We start from the raw sequence: 20,814 nt of genomic DNA on the forward strand, positions 1-20,814 counted from the left end.
CGTGATGTCAAAAGAAATTCCTCCGTATCATTGTTTATATATTTTTAGATACAGCGTTGCGTGTAAAATGCTTTTAATGTAGAAACTGAACTGAAGTTTGAATAGCGGCAAGTTTCCCACCATCATCCCTAACTCAGCAATTCATATAATCTTTGTGGCAAGTGAATTTATCATTATATTAAAACTTACTAATGTTCCCGGATTTCAATTAAGTCACACATGGTGCATCCGCGTCATTATAAATTCTCAAGTTTTCTCTCTCAGCCAACATCTTTAATATCCAACTGTACATACTAGTTTATGTATTCAGCAGCAGAGTCGCGGATGAAAACAGCTTCTACAAGATATTTCGATGCTGTAGAGCGTAGGCATATGGCATCACACGGCTCATAGGTGACTGTAGCCATGAGACACCAAAGCGCAAACAAAGCTTGTGAATTTATGGATTTTAACAATTCGGCCTATAAACAAACAAAACCAACAGATTTACCTGTTCATCTAGAGTTGAAAATTTAGTTTTCAAACTTAAACAAGGCGATTAATACATTAAGAAAGTTTTACAAATACTTTAAAGTTTGTTTATATATCTTTAATAAACGCATGATATGCACATTTGCTATATGCACGGATGCACAAACATAAATTTATATGCACATGGCACCACCTGTAGAACTTTACTTATTAACACAACATCTAAATTCAAAACAAAACTAATATTTTTAGTGACCACTTTATAATAATGCGTTATTTGAAATATTTCATGTTTTTAATAGGGTATTATATTATAATGTGTTATGCTATATTATATTGTAAAGAATATAATATGCAATGTAATTACATTGCACATAATTACATTGCAATGTGATAATATTAATACAGCAATATTATTACATGTAATAATATAATATGTATTATATAATAGTACTCTATATTAATTATTTTGTTGCATTGTAATATATTTTATTATGCTAAATTATATTATATCATATCATCTCATATTACATTATATTACAGTGTATTACATTATATCAAATTAGATTAGAGTATGTCTACCTGACTGTTATGTACACATTTTGAGTAATTTAAGACATATATATATAATTTAAAAGTTGAATCTTTGAGAATTTTGTTAAAAACTTTTGTGTGTGGAGTCCTTCCACCTTTACTCAAGACTTGTAGGTCTTGTAAAAGTGTTATATGCATCATGGGCAGTACTGTTATTGCTGTGGGACATCGCTATGAAGTGACAGCAGTATGACTAGCAGCCAAGGCCTTGATTAACATGGCATTGTTAGGATAGCCAAAGTTCTTGCTCAGCAGCTGGAAACGCTGTAAAAGTCAGCATGTAAATGCAGCTTAAGAAGAGAAAAGTTGTCTTCCTTTTAAAAGTTGTTTTGGTCAACAGTTTGAAATAACAAAGCAAAAGCTTTAGATTAGATCTCTCTGCTGTAAGTCAGCAAGAATAACCGGAGATAAATTATGCATCAAGCGTGAGCTAACTTTGGTTAGTATCCTGTAGCTACACGGGATGCAATGAAGTCATTGAATGATATGAGTCATTATCTGGGTTAAAATACGCATAGCAACTCTGCGTTACACAACGTCACTAAAGCTTGCTCTCATGGCTCTTATTAGTACGTTTAACTCAGCCAAGTATACTCAAGAGTGTCCCTACAAGAAGCCACACAGACCCTATTTCTTAAAGCATGCTCTTTATGCTGCCGACGATGGCTCAACTAATTTTTTTATTGCGACCTTGTCAACCTTGCTGCTATATAATTAACTTACAAGGGATACGAACAGCGTTTTGAGCTGTGTGTGCCTTAAAAAGTAGTTTTTGTAGAAACAGCATCAAGCCATCCATGTAAATACTCCTTTGCTCCATTCATGAGTTGGCCGAGATTTTCTACACATTTGTAAGGAATCACAGCAGCAAGTCACAAAGGTTAAAAATGTATACAATTAGCTAGCTTAACAACTTTTTGTATCTGAATTGTCCTCTATTTGATATTATGACTAGTGATAGGAGTGACAACTCCTATCCAAAGCCAGAAATACACCAGGCTAAGCGTAACTATTGGATAACTATTTGTTAACAGCATCATAACCTTTGCTCATCAAGGCCATAGAAATATTGTTTGTTTGATTAGCTGGTCTATAAGAGTGACACTCCAAAACCAAATTATTAATCACCCTACTTTAAATATACAAATATATTTTATTATAATATCATTTTACATCTCATATCAACATAATTAAAAAATCATTTACAAATTCATAATAATCAAATACAATAATCTCCTTCAGCTGTTAGCAAAAGCCAATATCTTGTCTCCGGCATTTCTGTATGAGTACATGTCAAACTGCCATCACAGCTCTGCAGCTGGTCTTATCTAGCCCCAGCGCTAGTCTCGCAAAATACATCATGCGACTGGATAATAAAAGTTGGGCCGTACTATTGAGCAAAGCTCTTTACTATAATTCTAGGGGGTACCTAATTTCTTTCATTTTCTATATTAGTTGCAGACTCTGCCTCCAACTTAAAAATACTTGCTGGTCACGCTGGTTAAAGATTACTTACAACAGATATTACCTGAAGATACATTAAAAAATATAAAAGATACATAAAAAATTATGCCGTAGGTATTAGTTATTGAGTGACATAACCTTTTTTATATTTTTAGTAGCTTGTTCAACTTTGTGCAGCACACTTTTTACAGCAGACAACTACATAAGTTAATGCTAATCACCCAAACCAAATTGGAGAAGCGGCCATGAATTGGTAGATCTGTATCATATACATTTGGGTATGAAAAAGCTTCTTTCTTCATCATTACTGATAGTGTTTATCGAGTGTTTTTATGTAGCAGGCAAATGAATTGTAGGCGCATGTTGTTACCTCAACTTTGGACTCAAAGTATTATGCATTACTTTGTATATAAACTATTACCAGACTGAAAAATAAACTATAAGTTAATAGTATTATTGATTAATAATTGATAGTATTAGTTATTGCTATATTATTATTTTGTTATATTAATATAGCAAAAGCTTGCTGGAGGGAAGTTTAGCTGCAGTGAATCCTTATATTCATCCTTCTATTTCTATTGCTCACATCTCCTTTTCCTGTTAGGGTTTTCCCTCCATGTTCACAAATACTTTGTTGTGTCAAATGGTCTTTGGTTCGGCATTGTGCGGGTTGGCAGCGGGATTTCATACCCACTGGGACTAACTTCCTCTTCTTGTACTTCTTCGTACTCATGTGGTTCCACGATCACAGTCCTGACCCTGGATGTTGAGGGTTGATTTGTGAGGTCTTCTTTACGCGGTGGTGCACATGGTCTTAATTGCTTCATCTTCTGTGAAGTACTGCTTTTGTTCACGGCTTTCTGCATAAGAATACATATTCCGGTCTCTATGTCTAGAGTAAGTGTTATCTACAGCAAAAAATTAAATAGTAAAAAACTTTGATGTTTCGCTAAAATATTTATAATTCTAATGTCAGATGTCTATGATCTATGATGGTTATGAGTGCGCATTACTATGGTAAGGAGTGTACTGCTCTACCGTGATGCTTTGAGCAATTAGTATGAGTGAGATAGATTTTTACCTTTAATGTTCTACGCAATCTCCAGTTGTTATGAATCACTATCCAGAGAAAAAAGGTCATTAGAAGAAGAGCAAAGGTCAACAGGAAGAGCAATATTATGTTAAACATATCCAATATCGTGTGAGAGACCGTCAGCCTTGGCTCAGCTTCCTGTAACAAGTTGCAATACTGAAGAATTGCATTCTACTAAATATTTGGCAGGCAGTCTAAGTTACAAAATGTATTTGCTCTCCAGGCTTGCAGCTAAAGCGCTGTTGTATTTTAACCCTTGATCTCCAAACAGTTACAAAAAAACCAGATAATATTTACGGGTGTGTACAGACACTTACCTTATTTACGAGTGTGTACAGACACTTACCTTATTTGCGAGTATGTACAGACACTTACCTTATTTACGAGTGCGTACAGACATTTACCTTATTTACGAGTGTGTACAGACACTTACCTTATTTGCGAGTATGTACAGACACTTACCTTATTTACGAGTGTGTACAGACACTTACCTTATTTACGAGTGTGTACAGACACTTACCTCTGCTGACATTGACCTGTTTGTTCAATACCAAAGATACGTCTAGAAAAGGTGCAAGTACACTCTAATGAGCTCTCTACTAGTGCGCTAATGGTCTGGGTATATGCCAGGGTGGACTGGCCACTGTTTTGAGTTTATCAATGTTGTTTAGACATGGAGATGTCACTTCTGAAAACTATGGGTTACTATATTATAAAAGTATTTTTAGCTAAACCTTTTTAAAAATACCTAGTACAGCTATAGCTCTGCTGTTTCCTAAAGACTATGAGAGGGGGAAAGTGATTGGCAAGCTGCCAACATCTGTGCATCAACTTCCGACAGCCGTAAGAAATCGTTATAAAGTTTTATAACAGCTGAAGGAGATTATTGTGCCTAATCACGATGAATATGTAAATAATTTTTAAAATAATGTGATGTGTAAAACACTATAATAAAGTATATTTGTATATTTAAAATAGAGTGAATAATAATTTGGTTTTTAGAGAGCAACTCAAACAGAGTAGCGCACCAGTAACTTGATAACCCTTTTACTTTGGTGAAAAAAGGCTGCGATGCTTTTCCAAAAAGCTATCCAATAGCTACGCTTAGCCTGACGCATTTGCATGACCTTGTATAAGAGTTGCCACCCTTGTCACTACTCATTTTAAAGTAGAAGACAACTCAAGAATAAAAAGTAACTGCCAGGCCACTTATTTATTACACCATCTAACCTTTATAACTCACTACTATTATACCTATCAGAAATGACATGATGTAATTACCATGGAAGGGTATGGCAAACTAAGAATGTAACTAATTCACGATTTGATGCATTGTCTGGCTTACAAATGACTTTATGAGATTCACGGGATTACAGTTACTCAGTCTTGTGACTGTAACCAGTTTAGCTATCCATAATGCAATTACTAATATTATCAAATACTTGGTCAATCATCAGTAACAAAAAAGGGTATGATTTGAATGATGGGCTAGATGACTTCCTTCAGGTATATAGGCAATTTTTTATTACTTTTTGAGAAAACGATTGCATAATTAACTCAATGCCTACAATATTTAACCTCATGAGCATAGCATCAGTAATATAGCATATCTTCAGTATAAATAAAGGCTAGTGGTAAATATAGAAGCATTTCGTAAATAAACGAACACCAGAGTAAATGTTAGCTGATAGCTTCATTAGCTTGAAGTGGTTGGATATGCAGTGATATGGGAAGAAGTGATACGTGTAGAATTCATATTACTACATGTGTATAACCCCAGACATAAATTATCATGTCATAAATTTTATTAATATTATTTTTAATACTTTGCTGTTGCTTGGCTGCACCAGCTGAACAGAAAACCTAAAGGGTCGATAAGGTAAGATTGATTTGTACACTGACTGTTGGTCAAGCATAAGCTGTAAGACACCTCTTCGCAATGACAGCTTAACATAGTTGCTGTTCCTCAACATAACTGCTACAAGAAAAGTGACTGGAAAGAATATATTTGCCATGTTAACTGGATAGCTGAAAAACTTGGTTTGTTAGTCCAGCTAACTATATAACAACTCTGCAGCCAATTTGAGTCAGTTTGTTGAAAAACAATTTTATGTGGCTCAGCCTACAAATCTCATAAAAGCTAGCTAGCGGCGCAGTATGCATTCATCGCAAAATGTCTGCATTTAATATAATTTAAACTATTGTATCCTGCGGATTGGCACACAGAGCATCAACTTGGATGGTAGCAACAGAGGACTCTTTTTGCCCAACTTGTTCCATTGAAGAAGTATTGGTCAGGCAAGTATTACCCTCATTGATGATGCCCTGGCCACTTCTTTCTACATTTCTCTTTCCATCAATCAGTGATGCATAGACATGTGTATCTTGACTAAAGCCTGTTAGTTGAGAATAATGTCGTGTCAATGAATTATAAGCATCGTTTGCTCGCCCTTTCTTTTTGTCTTTCCCATAATTTCTTATCTTGTGTGAGGTTGACCAAATCTCTTTCTGGCTCTTAGCTTTCATAGCTGTTCTTCTATTTCTCTTTCTATTTTTCTCCTGTTCTTCAAGAACATCCTGTAACATGAATAATTGATGAAGCGTAAGTGGAGCATGTAAGACAAAACATACAAAGTTAGAATAGATTTTCAACACACATTCGGCACCTTCATTTATAAAAAAAGTGCTGAAATTTTGCTAAAGTATTTATAATCCTAATATCAGATGTCTATGAGTCTATGATAGTTATGAGTACGCATTTCTATAGTAAGGAGTGGCTGCTCCACCCGTGGTGCAATAAGCAATTGATACGAGTGAGATAGATTTTTACCTTTAATGTTCTACGCAGTCTCCAGTTGTTGTAAATCAGTAGACAGAGAAAAAACGTCATTACAAGAATAGCAAAGCTCAACAGAACGACTAACAGTATGTTAAACATATCCAACATCGTGTGAGAGACCGTTAGCCTTGACTCAGCTTCCTGTAACAAGTTGCAATACTTAAGAATTGCATTCTACTAAAGATTTGGCGGGCAGTCTAAGTTACAAAGTGTATTTGCTTTTCATTGAAGATTTCACTAAAAAATGCTAAATGAATACAAGATTGCATGTTATACAATGGGTCTGTTATAATAAGTACAGAGATGCTATCTCTTTGCTAGCCACCATCTATAGGATGTCCTCACCATTATTATTAAAGTCATAAAGAGGATCAGTAAAACTGCTCAGTCATAAGCTGACTCAGTCATTCAACAGGTACTTACTTGGTTAGACAGCATGTACTTACTAAGTTAAACAGCGTGTACTTACTCAGTTAGACGGCAAGTACTTACTCAGTTAGACAGCATGTACTTACTCAGTTAGACAGCGTGTACTTACTCAGTTAGACGGCATGTATTTACTCAGTTAGACGGCAAGTATGTACTCAGTTAAACAGCATGTACTTACTCAGTTAGATGGCATGTACTTACTCAGTTAGACGGCATGTACTTACTCAATTAGACGGCATGTACTTACTCAGTTAGACAGCATGTACTTACTCAGTTAGACAGTCAGTCAGTCAGTCAGTCAGTCAGTCAGTCAGTCAGTCAGTCAAACAGTGACTTTACAATGTGTACAGTTGCCAGCAGAGTTAATAGCTATTGGTCTAGGAATATTAAAAGATAGTGTATGTCCAAACTCACCTAAGGAATCCAGACAACAGCTATACTTAGTAAATAACTTACAAGCATGGAGTGTCTAATTTATCTTTATTTTGACAGCAATAAAACTCCAGCAGAGAAATATTACATCATCATTTACATAGACATTATCTTATATATAAATAGAACACATCATCACTGCCAAAGAATCAGAGTCTATGAAAGATCAGCCTTAAAACCTAATTTAAGAATTAAACAGATGAATACCGTAAAAATAGTAAAACAAACTACCGTAAATTTATAATTGGCTTTCAAATTTAGTAAGAGTTGCGTAAATGTTTCTTCCATTTTCTTTTGACAAACTTTGGATCTGCTCCGCTGTAGCTGCCAGCCTGACTTCATCATCATAGGAGAGGCCTGGTGTCGGTGGATTAACCAGTGCTTTATTGGCTATGGCTTTGTTGCTAAATTCATCATTTTTGCTCATGCGCTGTCATGCTTCATCTTGCCTCAATAGCGCTTCCTGTAATGTAACCTTGGCTATTAAATGGCGGCAAGTAAATGCAGATAAGAGCAAAAACATGCACATATATTTCATATCAAAACCCACAAAAAACACAGCCAGTCAGATTGGCTATCTTTTAAACAGTCATACAAACTCCATATAGAATATAAATGCCAGGTTCCACGTGTGACCTTAACAGCGTCTACATTGGCCATGTAACTATCAGGTGACTCTCAATGAAATACATAGAGGTATTTGTACAAGATAAGTTTACCATTCATCTTTACATAAATGTAAAGATGAATATGTACAAATAATTTTAGCTATTAACTAGTTCAATCTATTCTTTATGCAAAGTAGAATACTCTTGTAACACTCTTAAAACTGTCCAATATTTTTTACAGAGAATAAGCACACAATGCGACTCCTTAATCAAAGGCTTTCCTGCTATAAAATTAGATATTAGAATCTAGCTAGTTGTTAGTCCTCTATGTGGACATAGACTGTGATATATTATTGGTCATTATAGCATTCTTGCTCAACCACATAATAATACATATTTTATGTATAAGGACTCACAATCACGAGAGCATATTACTCGATAAGATGAGAAAGCGCTGGGTTATCATTACATAGAGTAGACGACTCTGTAAGGTTTGACAAATGAAAAACTTAAATATGACAGAGGTTCAATGGTTTATAGCACATATAACCTGCAATCTTATATGGTTTTATTAAAGAAACTCAAACACACTTGATATGTCCTGGATCTTGCGCCAGTCTAACCACAATCTAAACTGTTTACTGCTTGCAGTATTTTGATGATTTTCATTAGTTCTTTAACCAGGCATTCTTAATATGTGAAGTAGCATTATGAGCTTGATTTATTGAGAAACGACAAACAGAAAATTTTTTTTCAGTTGTTGTAAGCCTGGTTGGCGGATAGTAAACATACATGGCGGTGATGCCAAAGGTAGAGCCTCAGACTCTCACACAACTGATAGACCAAGTCTCCTACTACTAAAACTATTTATAGAGTCACATTCAACACACAGATCAGTTTCAATAAAACAAAGTTGCAAAAATATTGGATAAGAACTTAAAGAATAAAGTCACATTAAAAAAATCCCATTAAAAAAACCCAGGGCGCTGCCTTCAACGTTAATTGCATGTTCAAGTTTTGTCTAAAAAAAGCCATGAAAGGTGCAAAAAATAACCAAAATGACAGTCAATGAAAGTGTCAGAATATCCATAGACATGTTTTGTTCCAGCTAGCATTTTACAGAATAATGAATTGCCATCATGTCAAGAGTTTCTTTGTATTACAATCATTCATGGCTCTGATGTTACCCTGTAGTCAGACTCTACTCATGATAAACAATAGTTTGTTACAAGGAAATGAGTGAGATTTAAATAGTAATAATGATAACAATAATATGTACTAATGAGATATTAAAAATTCAAATAGGAATTGAGAAGATATGGATAGTACGAAGAACAGTTGTCTCCATAGGGTTGGAACACTGAGAGTTTTGATCAGATTGTTAAGTTACTAGGCACTTGCTTTGAAAGACTTGAATGTGATCAGCATATAAAAATTATTGCTGCCTGGTACGTGCGGTATCATCAACAAAGTTGTATCATTTCTTTAGAAAGGTTACTCTACGGCCAAATGCTAATATATCCAACTTTTAGCTGTGTTAAGAAACTAACATAATATTAATAATGATGATAACAATAGCAATAATAATAGAGACAGGGAGACAGAAAGATAGTGTTATGGTGAGAGAGAGAAAAAAAGAGAGAGATAGAAAGAAAGAGAGGTAGAAAGATAGGGTGAGAGAGAGAGGGATAGAAAGATTGGGAGAGAGATAGAAAGATAGGGAGGTAGAAAGATAGGAAGAGAGAGAGAGAGAGATAAAAAGATAGGGAGGTAGAAAGATAGGGAGAGAGAGAGAGAGAAAGCGAGATAGAAAGATAGGGAGGTAGAAAGATAGGGAGAGAGAGATAGAAAGATATGGAGGTAGAAAGATAGGGAGAGAGAGCGAGATAAAAAGATAGGGAGGTAGAAAGATAGGGAGAGAGAGATAGAAAGATCTGGAGGTAGAAAGATAGGGAGAGAGAGCGATAGAAAGATAGGGAGGTAGAAAGATAGGGAGAGAGAGAGATAGAAAGATAGGGAGGTAAAAGGATAGGGAGAGAGAGCGAGATAGAAAGATAGGGAGGTAGAAAGATAGGGAGAGAGATAGAAAGATCTGGAGGTAGAAAGATAGGGAGAGAGAGCGAGATAGAAAGATAGGGAGGTAGAAAGATAGGGAGAGAGAGCGAGATAGAAAGATCTGGAGGTAGAAAGATAGGGAGAGAGAGCGAGATAGAAAGATATGGAGGTAGAAAGATAGGGAGAGAGAGCGAGATAGAAAGATAGGGAGGTAGAAAGATAGGGAGAGATAGAGATAGAAAGATAGGAAGGTAGAAAGATAGGGAGAGCGAGATAGAAAGATCTGGAGGTAGAAAGATAGGGAGAGAGAGTGAGATAGAAAGATAGGAAGGTAGAAAGATAGGGAGAGACAGATAGAAAGATAGGGAGGTAGAAAGATAGGGAGAGAGAGAGCGATAGAAAGATAGGGAGGTAAAAGGATAGGGAGAGAGAGCGAGATAGAAAGATAGGGAGGTAGAAAGATAGGGAGAGAGAGCGAGATAGAAAGATAGGGAGGTAGAAAGATAGGGAGAGAGAGATAGAAAGATCTGGAGGTAGAAAGATAGGGAGAGAGAGCGATAGAGAGATAGGGAGGTAGAAAGATAGGGAGAGAGAGTGAGATAGAAAGATAGGAAGGTAGAAAGATAGGGAGAGAGACAGATAGAAAGATAGGGAGGTAGAAAGATAGGGAGAGAGAGAGCGATAGAAAGATAGGGAGGTAAAAGGATAGGGAGAGAGAGCGAGATAGAAAGATAGGGAGGTAGAAAGATAGGGAGAGAGAGAGAGAGATAGAAAGATATCGCGGTAGAAAGATAGGGAGAGAGAGCGAGATAGAAAGATAGGGAGGTAGAAAGATAGGGAGAGAGAGATAGAAAGATCTGGAGGTAGAAAGATAGGGAGAGAGAGCGATAGAGAGATAGGGAGGTAGAAAGATAGGGAGAGAGAGTGAGATAGAAAGATAGGAAGGTAGAAAGATAGGGAGAGAGACAGATAGAAAGATAGGGAGGTAGAAAGATAGGGAGAGAGAGAGCGATAGAAAGATAGGGAGGTAAAAGGATAGGGAGAGAGAGCGAGATAGAAAGATAGGGAGGTAGAAAGATAGGGAGAGAGAGAGAGAGAGAGATAGAAAGATATGGCGGTAGAAAGATAGGGAGAGAGAGCGAGATAGAAAGATAGGGAGGTAGAAAGATAGGGAGAGAGAGATAGAAAGATCTGGAGGTAGAAAGATAGGGAGAGAGAGCGATAGAGAGATAGGGAGGTAGAAAGATAGGGAGAGAGAGTGAGATAGAAAGATAGGAAGGTAGAAAGATAGGGAGAGAGATAGAAAGATAGGGAGGTAGAAAGATAGGGAGAGAGAGCGAGATAGAAAGATAGGGAGGTAGAAAGATAGGGAGAGAGAGATAGAAAGATCTGGAGGTAGAAAGATAGGGAGAGAGAGCGATAGAGAGATAGGGAGGTAGAAAGATAGGGAGAGAGAGCGAGATAGAAAGATAGGGAGGTAGAAAGATAGGGAGAGAGAGAGAAAGATAGGGAGGTAGAAAGATAGGGAGAGAGAGAGAGATAGAAAGATAGGGAGGTAGAAGGATAGGGAGAGAGAGAGAGATAGAAAGATAGGGAGGTAGAAAGATAGAGAGAGATAGAAAGATATGGAGGTAAAAGGATAGGGAGAGAGAGAGAGATAGAAAGATAGGGAGGTAGAAAGAGAGATAGAGAAAGAGAGGGAATAAGAAAAAGAAAGAGAGAGAGAGAGAGAGAGGGATGGAGAGAATGAGATGGAGAGACAAACTTCTATTTTTCTTTATAGTAGCAGAAGATGGGTGCCTTTTGTCTAGGATTTATATGCTACTATGGGATAAGTTTTAAAGCTAGAACTAGCAGCTCTCTAGAAGTCATAGATTAAGAACTATGTTGTCTTGGAACTGATAACTCTCTATTTAAATAAATAGTTTAATAACAGAAATTAGTGACTATAAATGGTGGGTTTAGGCTATATGTGTATTTTAGTCGATTTTTCTGACACTTGCTTTGCCTTCACAAACTAGTTTGTCTTTAGGCAACTCAAACATTTACGACAAAGTAACAAACACATTTGTTGATGGGCAATTATTTGCAACATAAATTGCATGCTTCTAGTCAGAAGTTACAAAAAAGAACTAACAAACTAACTAATGAAATAACAACTAACAACCGATAAATAACAACTAACAAAGATGATAAATTTGAACTGAGGCGTGTGGGACATAAAAGATTCAGACAGACCTAAACAGCTTATCATCTATGCTGTATAGAAGTGTGTTCAGCTGGCAGATGTGATCTGATCAATAGCTCTGATGTAAAACATATTACAGTCAATACATGAGAATATAAAAAAAGTAATTATTAAACTGACCAAATTGTTTTATTGATCCTAATGAAAAAAAATATTTTCAGTCTAAAATCTAGATGATAAATGTACACCGAAAGACTTTTACTTGAAAAATTTCAAAAGCTTTTTCAACTACAAATTATTTACCACTGTAAAGTAAATAAAAATCTGTGATCGAAAAGGTAGCCAGTCATAGTTATTAGGGAGAGAGACAGATAGAAAGATAGGGAGGTAGAAAGATAGGGAGAGAGAGAGCGATAGAAAGATAGGGAGGTAAAAGGATAGGGAGAGAGAGCGAGATAGAAAGATAGGGAGGTAGAAAGATAGGGAGAGAGAGAGAGAGATAGAAAGATATGGCGGTAGAAAGATAGGGAGAGAGAGCGAGATAGAAAGATAGGAGGTAGAAAGATAGGGAGAGAAAGTAATTATTAAACTGACCAAATTGTTTTATTGATCCTAATGAAAAAAAATATTTTCAGTCTAAAATCTAGATGATAAATGTACACCGAAAGATTTTTACTTGAAAAATTTCAAAAGCTTTTTCAACTACAAATTATTTACCACTGTAAAGTAAATAAAAATCTGTGATCGAAAAAGTAGCCAGTCATAGTTATTAGCAGTAATAAGGTTCTGAATTTATTATTTTTATTATCTAGTAACAAGTTCTTGCCATTCGGCAGCTGCACTCGCATAAAAAAACTTTAGAGGAATGTCTGCTTTTACACAGGAAATGGCTGTATTTGATCTTATCTTATTGCTAAGCTTTGAGTCTTTGTTTCGTTTTTACTAGTGCATCCTTGACCTTAGCTGGAGAGCTCTGGGTAAGGCATAAACCTCCACAAGTGCTGAAATCGATCGGTTCATTACCTTCCTTAAGTCTCGGTGGATCCCGGTTTTAATTTACTACAACTTCCTTCAAAGCCTCCTAAAATACACTACTACGTTGTAGCAAATTTATAAGAGGGCATATCATATATACCCTATTCATTTATACAATATTTATAATATATATAGTATATGTCAAATATATCTTACATAATTTATATATGATCTATATCCCATATATCATATATATCAAATATCCCCTATTAGTCCTTGACAAGATAGAAATGCTTGTCAGTTACAAGCACCTGCCTGCCTCTTTTCAGATAGCTATAACAATTACCTCTAACAACAAACTGTACCAACTTGTGATAAACAACTGAATGGTAAACTGGATACCTTTAAATGTCTGTGGAAGTCTACATTGCTCCAGTATGGTATCCATGTAGCATGCATTGTGAACACCAACACAGCCACTACAAACACTGCAGCTAGCGACAATATACATGCAGCTATGTAAGGCTCCACATTCTTTTACATAGATAATATGCCTCTGTAAAATAAAACATCACTATTAAGGTTTATACGATGTCTTAACTTTGCTATTATCAAAGCAGAAATTGTGATGCGAAAGCTATAATTCACCCGATAAAACAATTACCTTACAACACAATTAAATAAGAAATGTAACAATTGTACTAATTTTCTTGACAGCAGTTTTCAAAACTGGAATTAAAAATTTTTTTAAAATTCTTTACACTCTCATATTTAATATTTAAGGTGGCACATTTTTGTTCTATTCCTAAAGACTTGATCTTAAACTGTATTGAGACAGATCGGACGAGCTTTGCACAAACTTTAAGCCTAAAATGGGACTTTTCTAGTTTCGGAACTTTTGTTGCATTTATAATTGCATTTTGTTGCGTAGCGTTTGTATACAAAAGGTAAAACAGCTTATTACGCACTACTTACAGCCATGGCCTGGTGGTTTAAACATCTGACCTGCAAACAACAGGTTGGGGTTCAAATCTAGAAAAAGGCCACTGGTGATGACAAGAATGACATCCAACCTTAAATTGCTCTCTGCAACTGGGGATGTCTCTAGGTTCAGACATGTCCAGGTAAGATCATAGAGCCATCGTCTGTACAACAATAGCTCTTAAAACTTGCACAGCCCAATAAGCTCAGCAGACATCACACTCTATCTTCCAGGTATTGCTCACATAGAGACAACGACAGTGTAGCTACGTGTACAACTCACCTGCTAAGCAATGCCAATTTATCATGTCCAGATGTCAAGAACTATGTATGACTAGTCATCATCTTTCCTCCTTGTTTTTAATCTCTTTTTTATCTATGTTATGATATTCTTCTAAAATTTTGTTTTGTCATTCAAACAGCCAATCAAAGTTAACATGATGTCATCACAGCAAATCTTATACCAAGTTCTTGCCTAACAACTATTTATTACTGACCTTGACCTTTCTGATGAAATAAAGATTTGTACTTCAGCTCCCATTCATAAGATTAGAAAATCAAATGAAAACCGTCAACATTTTTTGTCTAGATAACTCCCTATACAGTTGCCTTTTAAGTTTCTCGTTGTTTTTATACTGATAGTAAAACATTTGCAATCCATACTGTGTGTGGCTTCTCACTACTTACAAATTACAGTCCTGTTTACTAATCCCTTTCTGAGTCCTTCTTATATCAACAGCTGTTAGCAAGTAGTTGTAATCTTTCAAGTAAACTTTGCAAGTAAACTTTCCAATTAAGTCCACTGGATTATTAAAAGGCTTTTGAGAAGTTTGAATACAGTTTGCTAAAATCAATCAATCTTTTCCCCCTGTCTAATCTTTACTAGGGAAAAATGTAGCGGCAATTTACAGCTCTTTATATAATCAACATTCGTTCAATAGTCCAGTCTATCAGTCTTATTTAACCTGTCATGCAGGGTATAAAGACAAAGACTACGAAGTTGTCTACTCATGCTTGCAAAGAATTCAAAGAAAATTTACAATCCAATGGCCGTGACAATATTATTGTTGTATAACTTAGAGAATAAATTCTAGTTAAACTCACAGAATTTATAAGAATATTATTCATGGAAAATATAGCATTGAATAAAATAATATATATATTTTATATATTAATGCTAGTGATTTTGGTCAGGTCCTCTATAAGAACGTCATAATTATCTTCAGAACTCTGTTCCCGTTCGTCACCTTCTTTCGTTATTTTTACTGTTTGCATCTCAAGGATAGCAGGCTTCTTGTTATCTCCCTCCATGTTAGCATAGACTTGTGGTCTTGGAACCATATACAGTGACCCTCAATCATCGACTTGCTCATATGCACTTCCATTCTCTATGTCTATTTCATCAGATTTTACTCCTGGGTTTGAAGACCCTGGCTCAAGTGTTGAGTAATTGTTGCCTCTTTCATTATTCGTCTCCCCTTTCTTGACTTGACCTCTCTTATCTTTCTCAACTGCTGTCTGCAGTCTCACAATCTCCTGAAAGAAGGAATATTTTTAGTTATCCTCACAGAAATTGCAGATTCTTTTCAACACTCTAGAGTTGGTAATTGCAAATTTGCTCATAGATTTCTAAAAACTCGGACAGTTTACTCAATTAAGACATTTTATACAATCAATGAAAAGCAGTTAGTGAAAACTTTGCTAGAAAATTCTTCTTGCAAAACGTTTTTAGCTGTTTATTTTGTTATTGAAAAGAGTCTCAGTTGAGTAAACTGTGCCTAGTCTAGTGTTTAGAAATCTATGAGGAAAGGTGACATGCTGTGTGGTATGTACAGCGGTATGTACGTCGGTATGTACGGCGGTATGTATGACGGTATGTACGGCGGTATGTACAGCGGTATGTACAGCGGTATGTATGACGGTATGTACAGTGGTATGTACAGCGGTGTGTACAGCGGTATGTACAGCGGTATGTACAGCGGTATGTACGGCGATATGTACAGCGGTATGTACAGCGGTATGTACAGCGGTATGTAGGGCGGTATGTACAGCGGTATGTACAGCGGTATGTACAGCGATATGTACGGCGGTATGTACAGCGGTATGTATGGCGGTATGTACAGCGGTATGTACAGTGGTATGTACAGCGGTATGTACGGCGGTAATTGTAATTGTTGTTACTGCTTAAAATAAACGCACCATTTGTTATTAATTTATAGCTTTTTAAGTATTTACTAGGTGAACTATAGCAATATACACATCAGTGGAAAGATAATGATGTTCTACGTGTGAATATTATTAAATACCATCTTGCATTTACCTCTCTAGCTTGGCTTTGGTGTAACATAGCGGTATCCGAACGTTATGACAAAAATCTAATCAAAACCAAGCACGTATGTATTTGTCGACAAAATTGGTAAATGTTAATATGGTTTTTAAACATACACGTATGTATACATGTAACTATATAAAAGTAAATTAGTAGCTTTTGGAGTAGTAGTAGCATCTCAATATTTAGTTGGTCAGCCCTATGTGCCAATCACAAGATAAGATAAAATGAAGTAAATAGATTATATAATTTTAAATACTTTTGGTGGCAGACAGAGTGTCCACAAAACTTTCTTCCCAAATATATAAAATACGTAGGGTCTGAGATGATAAAGAAAGTGAGTTTATGTCATAAATGGCAAGGGAAACGAAAATTGCTAGGTGGTCCCATAATTCCAATCTCATTGTATAAGAAATATTTTGCACTTTTACTATATAAATAGCTTTTAAACAAGTATGGAGCTGCTCTTACAAAGAGTGCCAGTCAAACTGCTTTCTACTAAAATATCTGCAGAGAGGTCTCATGCAAGTGTTAGTTGTTTTACCTACAAATCCTATTCTACAGCATTAACTTTAGACAGAATGTCTTATTTTGAGCAAATACCGTGATTAGCTCTTTGTATAAACAAATGGCTGCATGTATACATGTATATACGTTATTACTTTTATCGAAAAAAGTGTTCATTCATTAAAAGTGATGTAAATAAACATTTGACACAGAGCATGGAAACAAATGACCCAAAATGTTTGTATCACTCAGTAATGCAAAGCTTATCTGTTTCTTCATTAAATAAAAATTATGTAGAACCTTTTGAATTGACTTGAGAAGTTGGTAGCTCTTGAAGACAATCAAAGTTAGTGCAGCGACAGCGACCACCAGGCAGAATGAAACTATCAACGCCAGGCCTGATCTAACCGAGATAGCTGCTGTATCATCTCTCATTTCCATTCCTGCAAATCCATAAAGATTTTTGCGTAAATGGGTAATTTGCACCACAAATAGATTGTCTTCACTCCGACAGGCCCATGGTGAACATACGCACACTAGTATAAACATCAATTTAATGTTCATATTTTCATCTTCATGTTTGAAAATTTAAGCTACATGTACAATTTAATTTAAATTTAAAAATTTGAAAAAGGTCAATAAAAAAATGTCCAGTTCAAGTCAGATTTAAAAACAGCATTCTTGCAAATTTTCTGCATAGTGGTGATCATAATATGGAACTGCTTAAAAATAAACACACCATTTGTAATTAATTTATAATTTGTTTGTTAAATATTTATTAAAATTGCTTATGACAATGTGCGCATAAATAGAAAGCTAAGGATGTTCTGAACATGAATATTATTAAATATTAACTGATATTTGTATCTTTATCCCAACATAGCAGTATTTGCACATGACAAAATATCTATAAAACCCGAGTCGATATTTATGACAAAATGGGCTAAAGTTAACATGGCTTTTGAACATCTACACGTAACTATATGAAAGTAATATGGTGGTCTTTGAAGTATTTGTAGCGTCCTAATATATAATTGGCACTCTCTTGGTGTCAATTACAAGATAAGAGAAAATGGGTACCTAACTCATAGACTCTATTTGTTGAGAATATCCATGGTGGCAGACGGAGCGTTGCTAAAACTTGTTTCTCATATATGTATAATATGAATGATCTGAAATGATATAGAAAGTAAGTTTATGTCATAAATGACATAGAACAAAAAAATTACTAGGTGGTCAAATAATTACAACCACTACTGTATGTTCAAAAACATTGCTAAAATAGGCATGTGTTGTTCTATTCATACAATTCTTACATAATGCTATTTTTTTTCAATTAAGATTATATATTGTTTAATATCTTAAAGTTAAGAGAGCTTTAGGTTGAGCAGTGTATAAATATAAAAGAGATCACCCAATGCTAGCAAATCAAAACCATCACTTTGTTACTCTAAACTGAGCTTGTTATAATGGTTACAAAAATATAAAACTTTATTAACTTCTGTTACTCAGTATTATTTATATAAAATGTTCAGTTTAAAGTCTGTTTTTATATTATGATAACCTATAAATAATAATAAATAATAATAACCTATAATAACCTATAAAGAGTAAACTTACTCAGAGAGGCTTGTATCTGCATCTAGCAAAAGCCTAACGAAAGTGACACTAGCCACGAGTCAGTCAGTGTTTCTAGGAACTTTCCTTTATCTCTGTTTTGAGTTAAAATTCTAAGAAATCTACACCAAAGACTCCCAAGTGTGGTTGTTTGGACATACAGTAAAACAGGTGTATGAAATCTTATCATGCCAACGTCGAAGTGCTGGTTTTCACAATTATTCTAACAAATTTAATATGAAAATTTGAATTACAAAATTGAAATTTTAACAAATTTTAAATTTTAACAATTATTTATCAAACAACTCAAATAAACAACAATGTTGAAAATGATAAAACGCAAATGAAAAGCTGAAAATGTAAAGATAGATCAGTAAAGAATACAGTTGTACTTCACTGGAAGAATACAGTTGTACTTCACTGGAAGAATACAGTTGTACTTTACTGGAAGAATACAGTTGTACTTTACTGGAAGAATACAGTTGTACTTCACTGGAAGAATACAGTTGTACTTCACTGGAAGAATACAGTTGTACTTTACTGGAAGAATACAGTTGTACTTCACTGGAAGAATACAGTTGTACTTCACTGGAAGAATACAGTTGTACTTCACTGGAAGAATACAGTTGTACTTTACTGGAAGAATACAGTTGTACTTTACTGGAAGAATACAGTTGTACTTCACTGGAAGAATACAGTTGTACTTCACTGGAAGAATACAGTTGTACTTTACTGGAAGAATACAGTTGTACTTTACTGGAAGAATACAGTTGTACTTCACTGGAAGAATACAGTTGTACTTCACTGGAAGAATACAGTTGTACTTCACTGGAAGAATACAGTTGTACTTTACTGGAAGAATACAGTTGTACTTTACTGGAAGAATACAGTTGTACTTTACTGGAAGAATACAGTTGTACTTTTACTGGAAGAATAAAACTAAATACAGTAGTACAGTGTCGTGTATATAATAGGTTTAACTCTGCAATACAATAGTACAGGTGTCCCATGTATTTAATAGTCTGACTTCTTGTAGTGAACCGTTTAATTTTTAGTTTATTCTAATATAGGTATTTTACTTTATTGTTTCAATAATTTGTAGTAATTTCTAGACTAGGTTCATTATTAAAATTCTTTACAAAAAGAAAGTTTATTTTGTTAAAATATGTACTTAGTAAAATGACATATATTATTATATAGCATTCTGTACTAGTAACTTCTACTGACATTCATTCTCTACAACCGCTTATGTGTCTAGGATGGAGGACAAGCCAATCTGTAGGTAAGTATTTATATATTCCTACTACATAATGGCTAAAGTAACATATTTATTAATACACATTCAGCATGTGCCAAAGCGTAGTCACTTTTATCAATAAATGGTCAACTTGTATGTAAACTTCTTACTTGTCCTTGACTAGGTTTTTACTGCATGTACTTTAACAATTACAATACTGTATATTGCGCAATGATGTGCAGCTTCCTGTGTAAAAAAATGTAATTTCAGCAGCACAGAAGTATTTTCGAACTCAATTCAGATTAAAACCCAATGTGAAGACCAAGTCTAGAAAGAAAGTGAACGTTATGTCATAAGCTTAGAATTTAATTAAAAATGTAAGTGTTACTATCAAGTTAGTATGAAAATCTTCATGCGATTTACAACTCTGTAAAAAGACACGCTAAGCAAATGAGTCAATGAGTAACTGGATCCAGCATATAGCAACATACACTGTACTATCATTAAACTTCCATAAACCTAAATAAGTATCATGCAATGATGAAAGGAACATATATAGAGACCAGACCAGACTTTAGACTTGGAGTACTATGTGGCTAATTCAACCACTCCGTACAACAGTCGTTATACAACGACGGAAAAAAGCTGCATGAGATGCTATTTGATTGATTCCATCAGCAAGGGCTGATCTTATACGGTAATTCTCAGTATGATGATAATATCTGGCCTTAACCTCTTTACAAAGGTTCTAGGAGATGTCTCTGTGAACAGGGTTGAGAAGAACAACTAGCACCGGCTGCAGATCTACTGCATTCTAGTTATTTATATTTTTTTGCATAGGATGAAGTAATACGGATGTCATTCTCAAGAGGTTTTCTGCCACATGTAGCCTACCTCGGTGAATCAGTCAGACAATTCAGGTTGATTGTTAACAACCCGCAGTCCAAGCAGTTCCACCTTTTGGTACCACAGAGACAGACTGTTGAAATGTGAAG

General features: G+C 35.1%; 1 protein-coding gene across 1 annotated transcript; it reads right to left on the reverse strand.

Annotated features, from left to right (window-relative positions):
* Nucleotides 1–9,544: 9,544 nt before the first annotated feature.
* LOC137387913 (uncharacterized) lies at nt 9,545–15,440 on the reverse strand. Its single transcript, XM_068074425.1, has 3 exons — nt 15,339–15,440; nt 9,872–10,268; nt 9,545–9,795 (listed from the first exon to the last, which is right to left on the reverse strand). Exons 1-3 carry the CDS (start codon nt 15,438–15,440, stop codon nt 9,545–9,547), a joined length of 750 nt encoding a protein of 249 aa, XP_067930526.1.
* Nucleotides 15,441–20,814: the final 5,374 nt, after the last annotated feature.

Source organism: Watersipora subatra, chromosome 2 (genome assembly GCF_963576615.1).
Source record: "Watersipora subatra chromosome 2, tzWatSuba1.1, whole genome shotgun sequence".
Lineage (NCBI taxonomy): Eukaryota > Metazoa > Bryozoa > Gymnolaemata > Cheilostomatida > Watersiporidae > Watersipora > Watersipora subatra.

Bases quoted from the DNA above. Each gene is read 5' to 3' on its own strand.
- LOC137387913 (XM_068074425.1), bottom strand. From the start codon at position 15,440: ATGGAGGGAGATAACAAGAAGCCTGCTATCCTTGAGATGCAAACAGTA. The intron at 10,269-15,338 runs GTTCTTATAGAG...TTCTACCTCCAG, and splicing joins GTTCTGAAGATAATTATGAC to ATCTTTCTATCTCGCTCTCC. The intron at 9,796-9,871 runs CCTCCAGATCTT...TCTCCCTATCTT, and splicing joins TCTCTCTCCCTATCTTTCTA to TCTACCTCCATATCTTTCTA.